Source organism: Pollicipes pollicipes, unplaced genomic scaffold, assembly GCF_011947565.3.
Source record: "Pollicipes pollicipes isolate AB1234 unplaced genomic scaffold, Ppol_2.1 Scaffold_7261;HRSCAF=8764_pilon_pilon_pilon, whole genome shotgun sequence".
Lineage (NCBI taxonomy): Eukaryota > Metazoa > Arthropoda > Thecostraca > Pollicipedomorpha > Pollicipedidae > Pollicipes > Pollicipes pollicipes.
The window spans coordinates 30,992,369-31,009,954 of record NW_023597054.1 but is presented as its reverse complement, the minus strand read 5'-3'; the positions used below and the strand labels follow the sequence as shown (position 1 = coordinate 31,009,954).

At 59.6% G+C, this 17,586-nt stretch overlaps 1 protein-coding gene across 1 annotated transcript; it reads right to left on the bottom strand.

Annotated features, from left to right (window-relative positions):
* Positions 1-816: 816 nt before the first annotated feature.
* LOC119111295 (leucine-rich repeats and immunoglobulin-like domains protein 3) lies at positions 817-13,990 on the bottom strand. The gene is made up of 12 exons (XM_037235111.1): positions 13,980-13,990; positions 12,448-12,519; positions 11,920-11,991; positions 11,202-11,273; positions 10,479-10,616; positions 8,467-8,610; positions 6,078-6,221; positions 5,266-5,553; positions 4,176-4,885; positions 3,476-3,757; positions 2,510-2,785; positions 817-2,094 (listed from the first exon to the last, which is right to left on the bottom strand). Exons 1-12 carry the CDS (start codon positions 13,988-13,990, stop codon positions 1,544-1,546), a joined length of 2,760 nt encoding a protein of 919 aa, XP_037091006.1. The 3' UTR covers positions 817-1,543.
* Positions 13,991-17,586: the final 3,596 nt, after the last annotated feature.

The window sequence follows — 17,586 nt, the reverse complement described above, 5'->3', positions numbered from 1 at the left end:
GATGCCTTAGCAGAGGGAAGCTGGGCATGAATCTTGGGAGGAAATGAGTGAGTGTTCCGGCTACCTGGCATTGCGTTCGTTCTGTATTCCCGGTTCCGTGCGGTTAGCAGGTTTACTGATAGATTACACCTTCCACATAATTAATACATGTGGTTGGCAACCATAGAACCGAGGTCGAATGTTGGTGTTCCTTGTTAGTTAAGCAAAGCTAAGCTGCCGTAGTTCAAATACCATCTTCTAGCGAATTTTAGAGAAACTCGCCCTAAAAGTCAGTGGTGACCCAGATATCTAGAAGGCAAACTCAAAATGGAAGTCCGGTAATGCGTCGGTTTTGTTAGGCACTCACAAGCACAAAGCCCCTGATACGTTTCAGTGTCAGTGCATCAGAATGCTGGTGCCTCCTGGTTGTGCTGAAATACCATCTACATATTGACTGTAACAAATATTTTGCCATCTAGCGTTCAGTTTCATAACCAAAGTTATATTTCACAGCCACGAGGTAAACCAGAAGCGTGGCATTATCACGCACCCAGTACCACCGGATGGTATGCAATAATTTCCCAGCACATGTCACGGCAACGAATAGCCTTGCACATCAAAAATTTACGAAGTCATAAAAGTGCAATAAATCAGTACGTATTTCCTGAAGGTACCTGCTGCGAATGCGGAAGCGACAGCGACTAACATCCGCGTCTCAACCCTGCCCTTCAGGCGTTGGCTCGGCCAACTGGACGCCCGGCCGACTTCGTTGTAGTTCAGCTGAGTATAACGTAGAGTGGTGTTCCGTCAGACTGAGCGGGAAGACAGAGTCGGTGGTGTAGTGTCACGATTTCCTGTATTACAGACATTACTCTTCTCTCCACACTTATTCACATCGACCACGAAAATACTTTACGGGACCCTCCGTGCGCCCTTCACTCCCACAACGTACACGAATCAATAATATTACAACGTCGACACACGAACAGCTACACTACACACCTACTCGGCTCCTCCTCGTCTTCCGCTCTCCATACCGCAGCTTCGGCGCGCACGCACCATCATGTTACGTCTGGACTGGATTCAAACCTCATAATAACTATTTGTACATAAATAATATATCACATGCATTGCGATCGGGCAGCCTGGCTGCACCAGATCAAAGGAGCGTCCTCCCGGAGGCTCCGATTGACGGCACGATAGCTACACCAATGAACGTCACGCGCGGGCCGACGTCACAATGGGTACACCAATCAGCGCCACGCGCTGGTCAGCTGACAGTGTGACAGCGACCAATAACATTCTGCCTACAGGGTAAAACACGGCACCGGTAACGACAGCAAAGCTGATAGAAAGGCGGAGCACTACACGGAAAGCGTTGACGAAGAAGATATGTCATCTGATACGTCGGCAATAAATACGAGGAAGGTCGCCTAGACAGTCAACACCGAGCCAGCTGCCACCGGTGGGGGAAAGGAGGGAGGGGAAGGAGCGGCTCACGCCACGGTCGCCGCCCCGAAACAGACACGATGGCACACCGTGGACCGCGCGGCTGGCGCGGCCCTCACACCTCAGTGGGCCGGGCGCGGACGGCCGGCAGCCGACGCTCAGTGTACAAGTGGCGCGGTACCACAGTCTGCAGGCTCTCGCGGCCGGCCGCCGGCGCCAGCGCCCCCTGAAACGTCGTAAGCACGCGCGGCCGCCGCTCCAGCAGCGGCGTGCCGCCCACGCCCTCGTCATCCGAGTCGGCGACGGCCACGACCGCCTCCAGCGTCGCCTCGTCGTGGCCGCCCTGGCCGCTGTCCTTGCCGCTGCTGTGCTCCGAGCCGTCGTCGCCTGTGTACAGCTGCACGCTGGAGGCGCGCCGCTCCAGCAGCGATGCGGCCGCACCCGACGCGTAGACGGCCACGGCGCGCGGCGGCGGCGGCGACAGCTGCCGGTCGGCGCCGGCGGCGAAGGCGGCGGTGGCGGCGCGCGCGCGCAGCTGACGCAGCGAGCGCTTGCGCGCGTGGTAGATGATGATGACCCAGACGAGGGAGGTAACCACCACGCCCGACACGACGGCGATGATGATGATGGCGTATGTCGAGTCGTCGTCCAGCCCGAACGATGGGCCTGCCAGGACAAGGCAAGTTTGAGGTGGGCAGTGGCAGCGCTACTTGAGCCAACATCACGACCGGAAGACACTCATGACGTTGCCGAAGAGGGCGAAGTCCACAACCGAGACCTCGAGACACCTTACGGAGCGAGCTAGCATTCAGAAAGTCCGGCGATGATCGAAATCACAGTTTGCAACATATTTTCCAAGAAACCGTTCCTTTGCCACCGGAATTAATAAGAACTTCAACCGTTTAACGTCACCTCGGCACGAGTCAAGCCGACAACAACACGAGCCTTAATTCTGTCATTCACCAGCATTCTGACAACGCCACGCTCCCTGCCCGCGGGCGCCATCCGAGGCCCCAGTCATCCACCGGACGTGGACACAGCGGGATAGCCAGACCGCGCGCGGGCCCGGGGTCCGTCTCACCTGGCAGCACTGTGAGCGTGGCGCTGCCGCGTTCCTCGCCGAGCACGTTGCTTAGCTGGCACTCGTACGAGCCGGCGTCGGCCGGCGTCGTCTGCACGATGATGAGCAGCTGCTGCCCGGCCGTGTAGAAGTGTCGCTCTGTGGCGAGCAGCGGCGCGCCGTCCTTGGTCCAGGTGAGCCGCGGCGCCGGCGAGCCGGAAGCCATGCAGTCGAGTACGGCCGTCTCGCCGGCCACCACCTGGCGGTGCTCCATGGGCCGCACGAACGACGGCACCTCTGCGGTCGGAGAGAGGGGTGAGAAATGTCACGGCAGAAGGCAGTAAGGCGCCGGAGCATACAGGAAGCATCGCAGGCCGTCAACGGGTGGCGTCCAGGTGCACGCGATGGGAACACGGTTAGTGTCACGACAATGTCAGGGCCACACGCACTGGGGGCACTGTTAGTATCAGGACAGTGTCAGGGCCACACGCACTGGGGACACTGTTAGTATCAGGACAGTGTCAGGGCCACACGCGCTGGCAACATCGTTAATGTCATGACAGTGTCGGGGCCACAGCGCTGGCAACACTGTTAGTATCAGGACAGCGTCCGGGCCACACACAGATCCCTAATGCAGGTCCACCATGCTGATGACAAAGTATATAGACAGGCTGAAACGCGTCATGATAGGACTGAAACAGCGGGAAGTGATACTAGCAGGAGTATAACATGGCATCACAGTAATCTTCATACTGTTGAGCTCAAATTGTTTACAACCAGCTCCTAGTTCGCGAAGGCAGGCGAACCATTCGGGGATCTACCGGTCCGGTCAGATGGGTAACGAACTCCCTCCCGCCTTCACGATCCCACGAGGCAACAGTCGACTGACAGCCAGGCTAGGAGGCTGCCGGTCGCTGTCCCAGTCGCTGCCGTGTCCGTGCCGCCGGCCGGAGAACGACCACCAGCCCGGCGCTGCTGCCTCCTCACCTAGCACGCTGAGCGTGGCGTTGGCCTGGATCTCGCCGGCGTCGTTGCTCGCGCGGCACGTGTACGTGCCCTGGTCGGCCGGCTGCACGCGCACAATGAAGAACACGTGCTCGGAGGGCAGCACGTGCATGCGCCGCTCGCGGGCGGCCGGGAAGTCGGAGCCGCCGTCCTTCTGCCAGGCGATGGTGGGCGCCGGCTGGCCCATGGCCTTACACTCCAGCTTGGCTGTGCTGCCGGCGCGTAGCTGGAGACTCTCCGGGCGCAGCGTGAACACCGGGAACACTGCCGAGAGCACGGGAGCACGGCGTCAACACCATCAGCATCGCAGCACGCGCCGAGCGTGGCGCCATTACCCGGCATGGGGAGGGGAGGGGGAGCACGCGACACCCGATGACCTGGTGCGACGGTGGCAACACGTGACATGAAGCATTCCAAACGCGGACACAACAGCGTCCCAATCTTAACCAATGGCAGAGCAACACCCTTCCAGCGTGGCCAGCGTGCACCCAATGCGGTAGCGGCTGTGGCAGGCCGTCTAGGCCCATATCAACCATAGCACAAAGCCACACGGAAGACAACTGTCCCACCGGCCTGGCACCCGTGAGCAGCGCCCATCCCGCGTCAGCATCGCGTGGCCGGCGAAGCCGCCACCCGTCGGCAGCGGTGGCAACAGCGGCCGCCGCCGCACCCCGCCACTGACCGTGCACGTCGATGGTGGCCTTGTCAGAGTACGTCACACCGAACTTGTTGGAGACGACGCACTGGTACTGGCCGGCGTCGGCGTCCGTCAGGTTGGCCACGCGCAGTTCGGAGCGCATGACGCGGCCCGGCCGGCCGTCGGCGTGCGCCCAGGCGCGCGTGACGGCCCGACCGACCGGCACCGGCTGGCTGTCTTTGCGCCAGCCAAACTGCATCGTGTCGTTTGCCGACGACTCGGCCTCACAGCTTAGCGTCATATTATCGCCCTTCAGCGTCTTGCCAGTGCGCGGCTGCAGGCGGATGGCCGGCTTGGGCGAGTCCTGGCAGGTGAGACTCTCGGCCGGCACCTCCAGCAGCGGCCGGCCCTGCAGCCGCTCCGGGTGGTGACAGTGCGCCGTCACGGTGGCCGCGTGGCCCGCGGCGCGCGCCCACGCCGGCAGCCAGCGCACGGCGCAGTCGCACAGCAGGCTGCTGGAGTCGATGACGAGCGTGCGCAGTTGCGGCAGGCCGCTGAACGACGACTCGTGCACCGTGGTGAGCGCGTTCTCGGCCAGGTCGATCTCCTGCAGGGCGGGCGCGCCGGCGAACGGCTGCCCGCTCACGGACATGATCCGGTTGTGGCGCAGGCCCACCCGCGTCAGCTCCGACAGTCCCGCGAACGCCCCGCTCCGGTCCTCGATCGTCGACGAGATCAGGTTGTTGTTCAGCTCACTGCGGCGGCGCGAGATGCGCGGCGTTAGTCGTCGTTGGGTGCGAAGTGGTGCAGGACATGGCGCATACTTACTCTATCAGGTCAGCCAGCTAGCCCAGCCACGTGAGTAATAACCTAACGCGCAACTACATGCCATTCGCCCCAAAATACCGATAGGATGATCACACAACTTTAAACGTGTTCGTTCGAAATTCGGTGGGGAAATCTTAAACAGACACCACCAATTTGATGCGCCGGAGCGACATCCCCTCACTCCTAACAATCGGATACGCCGGAGAGACATCCCCCCACCCCTAACAGACGGCGCCGGCCGCTAACTGGTCTTCCCCGCTACAGTACTCCTTCGCCCTGTCAGCCCCGGCGCCGCTCCGCCACTCACAGCACTTTCAGCCGGGGCGAGTCGCGCAGCGCGTTCTCCTCGATGAGCGCGATGCGGTTGTGGTCCAGCACGAGTTCGGTGAGTCGGGGCAGCTTGGCGAACGTGTGCTCGTCCACGGCAGTGAGCTCGTTGTGCGCCAGGTCCAGCCGCGACAGCTGCCGGCAGTAGAGCCAGCATCCGACGTCCGCCAGGTGGACCCGGTTGTGGCTGAGGCCCAGCTGGCGCAGCCGCCGCACGCCGAACAGCCAGCCCCTGGTCACGTTGCGGATGGCGTTGTGGTCCAGGAAGCTGGCGGAGAAGAGGCGAGGCGTGTCAGACGACCGCCGCAGTCAGCCGGGCGTGGCGCGGGCGGCCGACAGGGCTAACACGGCCGGGACCGGCGGCTGACCAGCCACGCCGCCAGGTCTGCCGCGGGCTCGGGGCAGCTGTCAGACCACGCCGTGGCAGGCCCACGACGGGAGTCGACGCAGCCTCCAACAGGGCTCGCACGGCGCTCCAGGCCAAATACTCGGTCACAGCACAGGTGTGGTCTTCTTATCTCTGGTGGCAGTGCCAGCGCGCGATCCCGTCCAACAGTATCGCATTAAGCTGGTAGTTTATCATAACATGATTGCACATGAGCAATGCTGCTCACCAGGAAGGACACCGCCTGATTGGCCGTATCAGTCGCAGACAGACATCGCAACTACTCCAAAGGTAAGTGCCTGGCCACTGAGTGGCGCTATACACTCACAGCTGGGGATGCTCGCCAGCTGTTTGTCCCCGAGCAGGATCCGGCGCCACACCACAGGTGGTGCGGCCGGTTCACTCACAGCTGGGTCATGTTGGGCAGGTGGTAGAAGGCGCCGTCCATCAGCCGCTGGATGCCGTTCCGCTTCAGCTTGAGCACCTGCAGGCTGTCCAGGCCGGAGAACACCAGGCTGTCGATCATCGTCAGCCGGTTCCGGTTCAGATCCCTGTGGATGGCATGACCGCACGGCTCGTCACCGGCCCACGAACACGCGCGCGCAGCACGCGCCAAATCCGAGCCAACGTCCGTCACGAGTCACGCGACCCACACGTATCGGCCAGTCCACCACACCGAGTGATGTCATGGCATGGCATACGTCTCATTCGGCTGACGTCCACGGAGATCAGCGTCAGCTCGCGGTCGACGGAGACAACGGCCGGGTTAGTACAGCCGCAAGTGTGGCTGCACCTGGCCCCTTCCCTGTGTAGTGGCGGCCAACAACAACAGGCACGCCGCCCCTATAATTCACAGCTGACGGCTGTCGACTTGAGAAGGCCAAGCGTCGTCTGGCCTGGACACCTCAGCGAAGCTGGCAGGGACTCCAGCGACGACTGTCTGGCGAGGACAGACGCCGGCGGCCGTCTGGCAGGCGGCGACGCCCGCCACCATTCCAGCGTAAGGTACCACGCCCAGCCCCGGTCGGCCCCGGACCGGAGCGCTGCTCAGCCGCCCGCCCTCTTCCCCGGCAGCGGCACAGCGCAGAGCGCGCACACGTCGCCCGCACGACCAGGCTCCAGCCGCGGCCCGTTGGCTGCCTTCCTGCTCGCACACCTGGGCCTCGGGCGGCAGCCGGGCCGCGTGACGTCACGGCGAGCGGGAGGGCGGCGGCGGCCAGGTGGCGTGCCGGCGGCGCTCCGCCCGTCCAGGCCCTCCCGACTCGGCACGTTCGGAAATCCCCGGTCACCGCGGAAGCGCTGGAGGTGGGGCGCGAGAGCAGGGGCGGCGGCTGCACGGCCGCGGGCGAGCCGGCCATCCAAATAAACAGCCCACCGCGCCCTTATCTCGCCCGGTAAACCGCAGCCGCTCGGTCGTATAACTCAATATGGTGCGGCAGTCTATGCAAAATCACGGAATGAAAATTACAGGCGGCTATCAAAGACTGGTAAGAACCCAAACGGTGTCTTAATTAGCTATATCTGTATAAAATACGAGAAGCTCGCATCGTAACCCAGTACATCACAACCCAGTGCAAGTTCCAACACCCACGCCCTCAACAGCAAGCAAGAGGGTACCGGCCGCTGGGTGTCATATGAACCGAACAAGGCAGTTAAGGAAAGAATCCCAGCTCTTTGCACTTTTCACTTATTGCTACACCAGACGCGTCTGAACTGATCCGTAATACCACTTTTCTTGAAGTCCTGAATAGCTCAGAATTTCGGTTTGAAGTAGCCGCTCCTGCTGGAAAAATATCAGTTAACGTGCTGCTCACTACTATGAAAGTAATGAATTTTAGCTGCCTTCCTTTTCCCCAACGCGCGTGTTCTGTAATGTTTGCAACACACTTATGTGTAAAGGCGTTTGCTAATCGATGTTACAAAAGTTTGTGACATTGCTACGACGAAATGATATGCAAACATGAAGCTATTATCGCAGCGACCTCAAGGACGCATTATACTTTGTTTTTAATTTCTCTCCTATAGCGTTCTACTACAGTGGCTCTTTTAGAAGCGCGCTTTGGCTTTGAGAATGAGAATAGCGTATGGTCCATAGTGTACGCACTGGTTTAAACTTGAATCAGTGCGCTTCTCGACAACAGGCCCTTACCGCTCGGTGGGCCATTAACAAACTTTTTTATTCGTACCAATAAAGGTGCACCGGGTGGTTGTCGTGACGACGGTGGTCGCGACTGTAGGAAGAACCGAGGGGCAGTTATAATGCGCTGATAACGTTAATTGGACTTTAAAATAATTAGGTTGATATCCTGCTTGTGTATTGATGGTGTTGCAATAGCTCTATCCAACGCTATTATTAGACGTAACTAGTCCGAGGTTTCACTCGAGGATGTTTTTGAAATACGCCCCAAAGGTGCGACGCTCCGTTTAACGGCCTCTAGGGACCCTCTTTGCCGGGTCGATCGTTTTCTCTCCACTCGGTATCACCTTTCTTCCGCCTACCCACCGGCACCGCTGAGGCGCCTTGCCCCCCCCCCCCCCCCCCGCTGTTGCCCGCTGCCCGCCCGTCAGTCAGCACCTCCGCACACCCAACCTCGGCCCACCACGGCGCCAGCAAAGCCGCTCTGTCGACGGCACGGCCGCCTGCCGGCTCCCACCGTCCGCTGCAGCCCGAGAGCTCAGCTTCCGTGATCCGTGACCCGCTGGTCAGCCCTGCTCTCGGCTGCCCTCGAGCGCGGCGCCCACGGCTTCGCACAGCGCTCCCGCGGCCGGCGTGAGACAGCGCGGCCCGACACTCACAGCTCTCGCAGACGGGTCAGGCCGCGGAAGGCGTCCTTGAAAAGCCGACTGATGCGGTTCTTGGCCAGCTTGAGCACCTCCAGCTGGCGCAGGTTGTACAGCCGGTCCAGCTCCAGCGACGTGATGCGGTTGTTGTGAAGCTTGCTGTCGGTGCGGGGGGCAGAGCGGATCGTTAGAACGCGACCAGGGGACGGCGCACGCAAGGCGGGCAGTGGCCTAACCACGGGAAACTGGGCTTGTCACAGGTCCCTGCGCCCCGGCACGGATGGTGCCTGGGCGGGTCTCCATCGGCCGGCGCTCCATCGAGCTAGCCGTTGCCAGTGTTTGATGAAGGTCATGAGTGTGCGGGCATGCCGCTAAATGCCGCCGTTTCTTATGCGATGGTGCTGCCAATGTCTCGTTGCTATTGCTGTGAAAACGGCGAGGTTCGTGTGTCTACCAGCCGCGATGCCGTCCATATCGCTCAGCTGGTGGCAGTCGGACGCTGTGACTAATGCGCCATACGAGCGTCCCAAACGCCAGGCTTTGCAGCTCATCAGTGACGGAATGTTGACAACCGGCCAAAGAAACCGGAGGAAAACAGCTGTGTCACAGCGTTGCGTGACACAGTAAAATCTGCCCGCGACAACGGTGCACCGAACTGATTTTTCTTAACAGCGGTACTGGTTCGTAGTCCCCACGTCAGGCGACGTTAGCAACAGTTACAAATTCAAAGCACTGCTCGTCTAACATACGGTGAAACTTCCCTCGAGAACTCGCGCACAAATGTGCACTTACGTGGAGCACATATGACATACCACTTGATAAAAGCAGCGCGCTGCGTCTGAGCGTCGACTGAGGGACAGGGCCTTAAGCCGTCTGGCGCCACAGATAACGTCACCCCACCGCTAATCCGGCCAGGCGTGGTGGTCCAGCGCGATAAAGGCTACGACTGCGAGACGGGACGAGTCGGCGCCGATAGGCGACTATCGGCCGGCACACGCGTGAGAATACAAACACAGGTGCAGGGCGCGTGGCGTCCGGCGGGCGCGCCGGCGCGCTGGGATCCGCCCTGTGTGTGCGGGCGCTTGTCGCGGCCGCTATCGCGCCTGCAGTCAAGCACATCGCGACGACTCAATCTGGTCGGCACGCCACGGCCGTAGGCGCGCTGCCTCGGGCCGTCACATCGTATTTACATCTTTGGCTGGGTGTTCAGACCAATTAGTGAATGAACGAGTAAGCGTGATCGCAGCCATCGCAATCGCTGACCCTGGCTGACCACAGTAGAGCTGTCACTTCTGCTGGGAACAACAAACACAACCGGATACGGTGGGAATGGTCCACTCAATCCCATTGCGTGCAGAGAATTCACTTAAGGCGATTCAGGCCTTGTCCACGCGAGGGGTACCATTGCTACCGACGTAGGCTTTGCCTTGTACGTATAACCAGGACCACCAGTACACCAGCATAATTACGTGATTACACTAGTACAATAAAAACCGTTAGACAGAGCGCACAGGTACACAGACTTGACAAGAGCAACAGCACGAAATCCCGAGCACAGCAGAAATCGTGTGGGGAAGATTTCAGCCGATCAACCGCAGAAAAAAACCTCCAACATGACATTAGAACCGGTCTCCATGTTCTGTGTTCACCTGACAAACCCATCCAACTGGCTTCACTTACCATGAATAACGCGTTTGAACAAAGCAACAGAGAGCTACAACAAAGGACCGGAACCCACTGGCTGATCGAATGCTGAGTGACCGTTGATACACCCCGTAACGTTCTCGTCCGTTGCCTCGCGATGACTTGATAACCAACGGCGTCGAGCTTTACCCGCGTTTTAACACCCACCAGCACAAGGAGCTGAGACCAAAACCACCCCTGTAATCAATCCCATCCGCCACCTGAACAGTGTCAACAGTGTCACCGTGACTCGAGGCGACCGGCAGGGCCGCCATCCCGCTCCGAGGCCCGAGGCGAGCGGCGGCGCCGCCACCCCGCTCCGGGCGCCGGCCGGGGTCACTCACAGCGTGCGCAGTTGGGTGCGGGCGGCGAACGCGTGCGGCGGCAGTCGGGCCAGCCGGTTGTGCGACAGGTCGAGCTCGTGCAGGTACCGCAGGCGGGCCAGCGCGGCCCGGTCCAGCCGGCGCACGCCGTTCGCGGAGCTGGCGGAGACGGGCCGACGACATGGTCAGACGCCACGCCGCCAACACGGCTGCTGGCTCAGCACGGGCCGACACGCGCACCAGGCGAGCCTGCTGCGACTTACGGCTACTTCAGCCGCCTGGGCGCTCAGCCAGGCGTCTTTAGCGCAGACGCCGCCGGGCACGATGGCTGGCAAACAAGAGTGATATGTGCGCCGACCCCTGCGGATCCGAACGGAATCGAGCCCTAGAGAACACCATCCCGCCGCCCACTCCCCACACCCTGCCCCACAGCCGGCTCGTCACGAGCGTGGCGCCTGCGTGTTGCTCGCGTGCGCGCTGCCGGCGCGGCTGAGGATGGGGCGGCAGGTGCAGCCGGGGTCACGGCGCCAATCCCCCGACACGATAACAGAGCTGACGCAAGCGACCGTGCACGCCGGCCGGCTCTGCGGGCTGAGCTCGGCCGGTCAACACGGGTCGGGCGCCGCCGCCGGCCGCGTGCCACAGGCCGCCCCGGCACGGCCAGTCGCACGCAGATACGAGATCTGGGGTATTAACGCGGCGCCGGAACCGGCGCCGTGCAGGGCGACGTCGCCGCGTACTTACAGCTTGACGATGCGGACGCTAGGGGGCAGGTCGAGCAGCGGCACCTCACCCAGACCGCAGCCGCCCAGGTCACTGAAAGCGGAGACCGGCCTGCGTCACCCCTCACTCAGCGCGCCGCGCGCGGCGCCCCGGCGCCCCGTGCGCCGCCGGCGGACTTACGCACGTGGCAGGCACCACGACGCGCAAACGGCCTGGCACGAACACCACGCCCCGATAGCGTACGCGCCACCGTTAACAGACCGGCCGCGGCGGCGACTAATTACCAGAACACCCAGAAACAGGCGCAGGCATACCCATCACAGGACGTGAGACACTATCGACAAGACATGGGACAACAGTGCTTCGATGTGAGACGTTGGCGTGGAGGCCGCTACTCAGCCGGCCGACCCTCCCGGTCCTGACCTGAGCTCGGCCGGCCGACCCTCCCGGTCCTGTCCTGATCTCAGCTGGCCGACCCTTCCGGTCCTGTACTGATCTCAGCCGGCGGACCCTCCCGTTCCTGTACTGATCTCAGCCGACCGACCCTCCCGTTCCTGTCCTGATCTCAGCCGGCCGACCCTCCCGGTCCTGTCCTGATCTCAGCCGGCCGACCCTCCCGGTCCCGACCTAGTCTCAGCCGGCCGACCCTCCCGGTCCCGACCTGAGCTCGGCCGGCCGGCCATCACAGTCCTGTCCTGATCTCAGTCGGCCGACCCTCCCGGTCCTATCCTGAACTCACATCTCCCGCAGGAGCGCGTTGGCGGCGAACGTGTCTGGCTCCAGCGCCAGCTGCTCATTGTTGTTGACATTGCTGTAACAAAGAGAGACGGCCGGTGAGACGCGGCGGGCGCAGGTGCGCCGCCCCCAGCAAACACCGACGGCGCGTTGGCGCCTCGCTCCAGGCCCGGCGCTGTGTCACCCAGTCAACAGGCACACCCGTTCCCGGAGCCGCGCTGGCGGGGCGGCATCCGGTGTCGGCCGGCTGCACGGCTGCAACCCGAGCCCAGACCGCGGCGGTCGCCGTCGCCGCCAGCGCCAGCGCCGCCGCCGCCGCTGAATCAGGCCCGGCCGACCACGGCCAGGTGATCACGGACTGCGGCCGCTGCCACCGCTGACGATAGGCCACGCGGCCCGGCCCGGCGCCGCCGGCCACCGACACGCGCGGCGACGGCGCGCCAGGCCCAGCCGGGGCCGACGCGGCTAACCCGGCCGCCCAGGCACCGACGACGGTGCGAGCAGGCGGCGACGGCCAGCTGGCGGTACTCACAGGACTCGCAGGTCCGGCAGGGCGGCCAGCTCGGACCCTGGCAGCCGCTGCAGCTGATTCCCGTGCAGGTCTCTGGAACAGAGGAGGAGCGACTGTCAGCGCCGCGCCCGTACCGCCGTGCGCTCCCCGTGGTCGGTGCACGCTGCGCCGCCGTGGTGCTGTGGGTGGTGGGTGCGCCGGTCCAGCGAGGGCGCATGTGTGCACAGGACGCGGCGGTAGACGTGAAGCAGGTGGTCGGCCGTGAGCCGACATGAGGACGACGGGTCGGAGTAGACAGGCGCACCATGAGCAAACATATGGGACGGCCGGATCTGTCGAGGGGCAGGGGTGACCGGGAGGAACAGGTCCGGGAAGCAGAAGCAGAGGAAACTATGGAAAAAGTCAAAAGAAAGACGGACAAATAGTGAGAGCAAGAGAGCAAGAGAGCAAGAGAGCTAGAGACAGAGAGAGAGAGAGCAAGAGAGAGCAAGAGAGAGCAAGAGATAGGGAGAGGGTGAGAGGGAGAGGAGAGAGAGGGAGAGGGAGAGGAGAGAGAGGGAGAGAGGGAGAGGGAGACGGAGAGGGAGAGAGGGGAGAGAAGGAGGGAAGGGAGAGAGAGAAGGGGAGGAGAGGGAGGGGAGGGGAGGGAGAAGGGGGAGAGGGAGAGCGAGGGAAGAGTAGCGAGTAGGAGAAGGAGAGGGGAGGGAGGGAAGGGAGAGGAGAAGAGGGATGCAGGGAGAGGGAGGAGGAGAGGAGCGAGGGGGGGGGGGGAGCGAGAGAGAGAGAGAGAGGAGACGGAGCGAGAGAGAGAGAGGGAGAGAGAGAGAGAGAGAGAGAGATGAGAGAGAGAGAGAGAGAGGAGAGGAGAGAGACGAGGAGAGGAGAGAGAGAGAGAGAGAGAGAGAGAGAGAGAGAGAGAGAGAGAGAGAGAGAGAGAGAGAGAGAGTCTAGTGCCGCCGGCTAGCGGATGGCCGTTAATGGTCACATTAATATACGGCCGTGCACGGAGTCCGATACGATCGGCGCCGCTCCATAAGCGGCAGCGCGCCGCCCGAGCGCGGATGACAAGTGGACCGGCCGGACGCCAGACGGCGCTGGCCCGGCCGCCCCTCCCAGCAGCCCGGCCGCGGCCGGCCGACTCAAGACGACAGTGCGACCTTGCCGTGGCGACCGTCCCCGCCGCGCAGTTCCGGCCCCAGGCGCGCCTCACGCCGCCCCAGGCCACGGGCCCTAATCGCAGCCGAGATCGGGCCGATTTCATTTTTGGGTGGCCGCTTTCCAAGCTCGTACGCGATGGCTATCGCGCAACGCTTCCAATTGCAACGTTGGAATGCGCATTGTTCGTCGCCACTGGAGGTTGTGATGAATCATCAGTTGCGGCATGAGGTACATCATGAACCAAGTACGACGTTCGGGCATTGTACACAGCGTATGGACTAGCTGCTGTCCGCGGTCTGAGCAAAGGACAAGAAGCGCCGCAATTCGCAGCGTGGGTACAACAAAGTCGTGGCATGGTTTCATAAGTCCAGTTGGATCATGAAGAAGATACATACTTGTTTTCCATCCTGCTACGCGCATTCGGATCACTATCGTGTCCTGAGCCAAGTGCACGCCTGCGATACTATGCCTTTTCAAGCACACGTCCGTGCGTTAGTGTAACTAACATATGTGCAGTTGACATGAGGAATCATCGGTTAGTGTCGCATCTTTGTCACAGTTGAGTTATTGTTTCCCCTATTCACCGACGATCTGCTATGGCCCTGTCTCACAGAGGGGCTAAACCTGCCTGCCGTGAAATGCCGTAAAGACACCACCTCCCGTGAAAGTGGAACCGCTGCCCGCCAGTCTCATGGTTAGCAAGTTGTGAATGGAACCAACGAAAATGCTACGAAAACCCAACCATCGTAAATGGTTCCTGGGCCCAAGCAGCCTTTGCTGACAGAATAAGTCCATATAACCCTTGTTTTCCTCAGATTACTGGAAGATTTTCCGGGATATTTGATCAGGTAGCTGTGACAAAACTGTGAGGCACGCAAGGTAAACACGACATCCGATGACGCCCGCAACGCAGTATTCCTTTGAAACACCCAAGCAGCAACTGGTAGTAATCAGGAAAGTCTAAATTAGCCATGCACCTCCATGAGATGCATGGCCAAGATCAGCAGCATCGGGAAGCGCGTACAGCCACGAGAGTCGGACGTTACGATGTGGATGTGCCAAGTGCCGGCAGCACATCACCAGTAAATATGCCACACAGAGCCGATACGTCAAAAGGTCATCATCAACAGAACAGTGATAATAGTCCATGGCCATCGCGCTGGGATGTGTCGACCAATGCAGCATTCTTGCCGCCGTCAGCGCCAGCGCACAGCGCGGGTGGGCAGCGCTTAGAGCGCAGCTCCGCGGTGCTGGCCGTCATGGCTGAGAACTGAGAACCTCACTCTCCAAGAGCTCAGTCGACTCCAAAAGCTCAGCTAATTTTACAAAAATCGTTCGTGACGTTGAAATGTGTCACAGAAACAGTGTCGAATGTTTGCTTGGTGCACTCAGCTGAATAGCTAGAAGGTTCTCAGTCGGTGTGTGAAAACTGTGCAATTTAGATTGGCCGAATGGGCCGTCCACAATTACTTTGACCCCATCAGTCAATTTTTGCAAGCCTTCATCTCCCTCGGCGGTTCCACACTGGTTAAGATGGGGGTTCCCATCTCCCCCGTTACCCTGCGTAACACGCCACGTCCCAAAAATACTTTCGTTTGGCTCCAGTTGAGCAAGAAATGTGAAGCAAATAACGGGCATTTTCATTATCATGGCCATGAGAGAGAGCCAACGATACTGGCTTTCACGGGAATGTTCCACATTTGAAGGATTTGAAGCAAGCATGATATGTGATGATATCAACTCACTTACAACTATTGGTGAACTTATCTGTATCTATCTGTGAGTTGAAGATGTCTACCTGCATTCACATACTAGGTTGCGGCGTTATTCTTCAGCTTTCCGATTACAAGCATCATGTCTGTGATAGCTAGCAACTGAAGAAACCATGCCCAACTGCTTGCATTACGTAGCACAAAATGCGCCCCGTGATTGAAACTTACACGACTTGCTCAACGTTGTTTGAAAGCCAATTGACATCCACTATATTTGAAAATCAATCGCGCTCACGGACGCCAGATCTGACCATCTGAACGATAATATTCTTCCTGGCCTTGAAAGCCACTTGGCCTGTGTGGTACGATTTGAATGGAGTTGCCATGGCGTCATACGTGACTGAATGACCTTGAAATAGTCAGCACGAAATGGCTTGCATATCTTCGCGGGCGAGAAGCTCAGAGAGGAGAGTGTTTTAGGCCTTAAGAAGGGCAGGGCTGTGGCCTGCACCAAATAATTTTCAAAATGACCTTTTCATCTCAAAATCCCACGCTGATGTGAAACACTCCACTTTAGATGTTTAATTTGTTTTTTTAAAGCTTTTAGCATCATTGGCAACCAAACCTGAGTGTAACGGTGCATAACGTTAAGTCCAAAACCTGCTCCTTGCTCCTTGTTACATGTTCGTAACGCTCTTTCAAAACCCCTTCCTCTCCATGTGTAACACAATCTGTGGAGGCCTCTAACACGGTACACAATTTCACTTAAAGTATTTCAAACTTATACATACATGCGACAGTAATAATTTGAGATTCGTTCATGTTGACCAGAGCGGTCAATTTTAGAGCAAGGGAGTATAAAGCACACTTTTATCGTTGTAGAATGGTAATCAATGACCACTTTTCCAACACTACGCTGAAGAATTTCATTTCTTACAGAAGTTCGTTAACACAGCTTAGGACATGCAAACTTGACAAAAAGATCATGGTAAGTATCTCTCGCACCCAATATTGTGCGGCCTCGTAAGTGTTAACTTTGAGCCGCGGCTGGTCGGCGTCCATTGCCCTCGACTCTGACACCACGGGCTGGCCGACCCGACCTGACGCCGGCTCTACGAGCACCGTTACCGATAAGCACAGATGCGTGTTCAGTGACAGACGCTCACGACCAGCAGGGCACAGCACAACAGCAGGGCACAGCACAACAGCAGGGCACTGCGGAACAGCAGGGCAATAAAGAACAGCACGGCACAGCAAAACAGAGAAGCTGCTCGCAAATCTCCTTGAAAACAATGCATTGGAACTTAGTGAGTGTGTTTGCAAGATACTACCAGACTGTTCTCCAAAGATGTCTTTTCAAAAAGTGGTCATTCGGCGTCATTATTTGGCTCACCACCGAGTCTCTCCTTTATCGTGGGGCATCTGGGCCACGAAACCGCAGGCACGAAGGAACACCAACGCCAGAGCTGGTGTCTTGCAGCCGACAGAAAAAAGGAAACCGCTGCTGGTGCCCGGCCGTCGAGCACACCAGAAAACAGTCAGCGACGAAGCGGCATGCAGAGCGGCAGGTGCGTCTGTTATTGTGAGGCTGACCGGGTTGGCTGCAGCGTTACCCTCCCGACAAAAAAAAACAGCGCCACTGCACATACACGCTGCAAAGCTGCAGTACATACACAGCCGCTGCGGAAAAAGTCCTAGCCGCTGCTTAGTTGGAACAATGGCCTTGCAGTTGGATGACAAGCACTCAGTACGAGCCCCGTTCAGCTTAGGCGGAGCGCGTCACTGCTGGACGTGAACTAAGTCGCTCCCAGCACCGTTTTCTAAATCCCAATGGGGCTGGGTCAATGCGGTGAAAGTCCGTGAAGAAAAGTCATGGTGGCGACGGTCAGCGGCCAGACGACGGCCGATACCGAACTAGTCGTCCGCGCCTCCCCTGGGACCAGTTCACCCCGTGTGCTTGTCCTCTGCGCACTCTTGCCAGGAGGTAGTAAAACCGCAATGGTCGAGGCATTGCTGGGCAGATGAGCCGGGCCGCACCCACACACCGCAGCTCCGGTTCAGACACCAACACCGCTAACGCCCGCGGGACGTACGGATGTTCGGACGGAACCCTCCGCTCCTTGCCCCGCTCCCCCACCCACTCATAACACGCACAACAATCTGAACCAGGGTGCCGGTAGTGTAGTGGCTAACACGTCTGCGTTAACCACTGCGCGTCTGGGAAACCAGAGGTACGGGGTTCGATTTCCCGCGGTACCCGCCCTTCCTGCCCGGGTGAGAGTCAGGGGAC

Excerpts from the sequence above, each read along its gene's own strand:
- LOC119111295 (XM_037235111.1), bottom strand. Across the intron at positions 5,554-6,077 it reads CTGCCCAACATGACCCAGCT|CTTCCTGGACCACAACGCCA; the intron begins GTGAGTGAACCG and ends CTTCTCCGCCAG. Across the intron at positions 2,095-2,509 it reads CACGCTCACAGTGCTGCCAG|GCCCATCGTTCGGGCTGGAC; the intron begins GTGAGACGGACC and ends TTGTCCTGGCAG.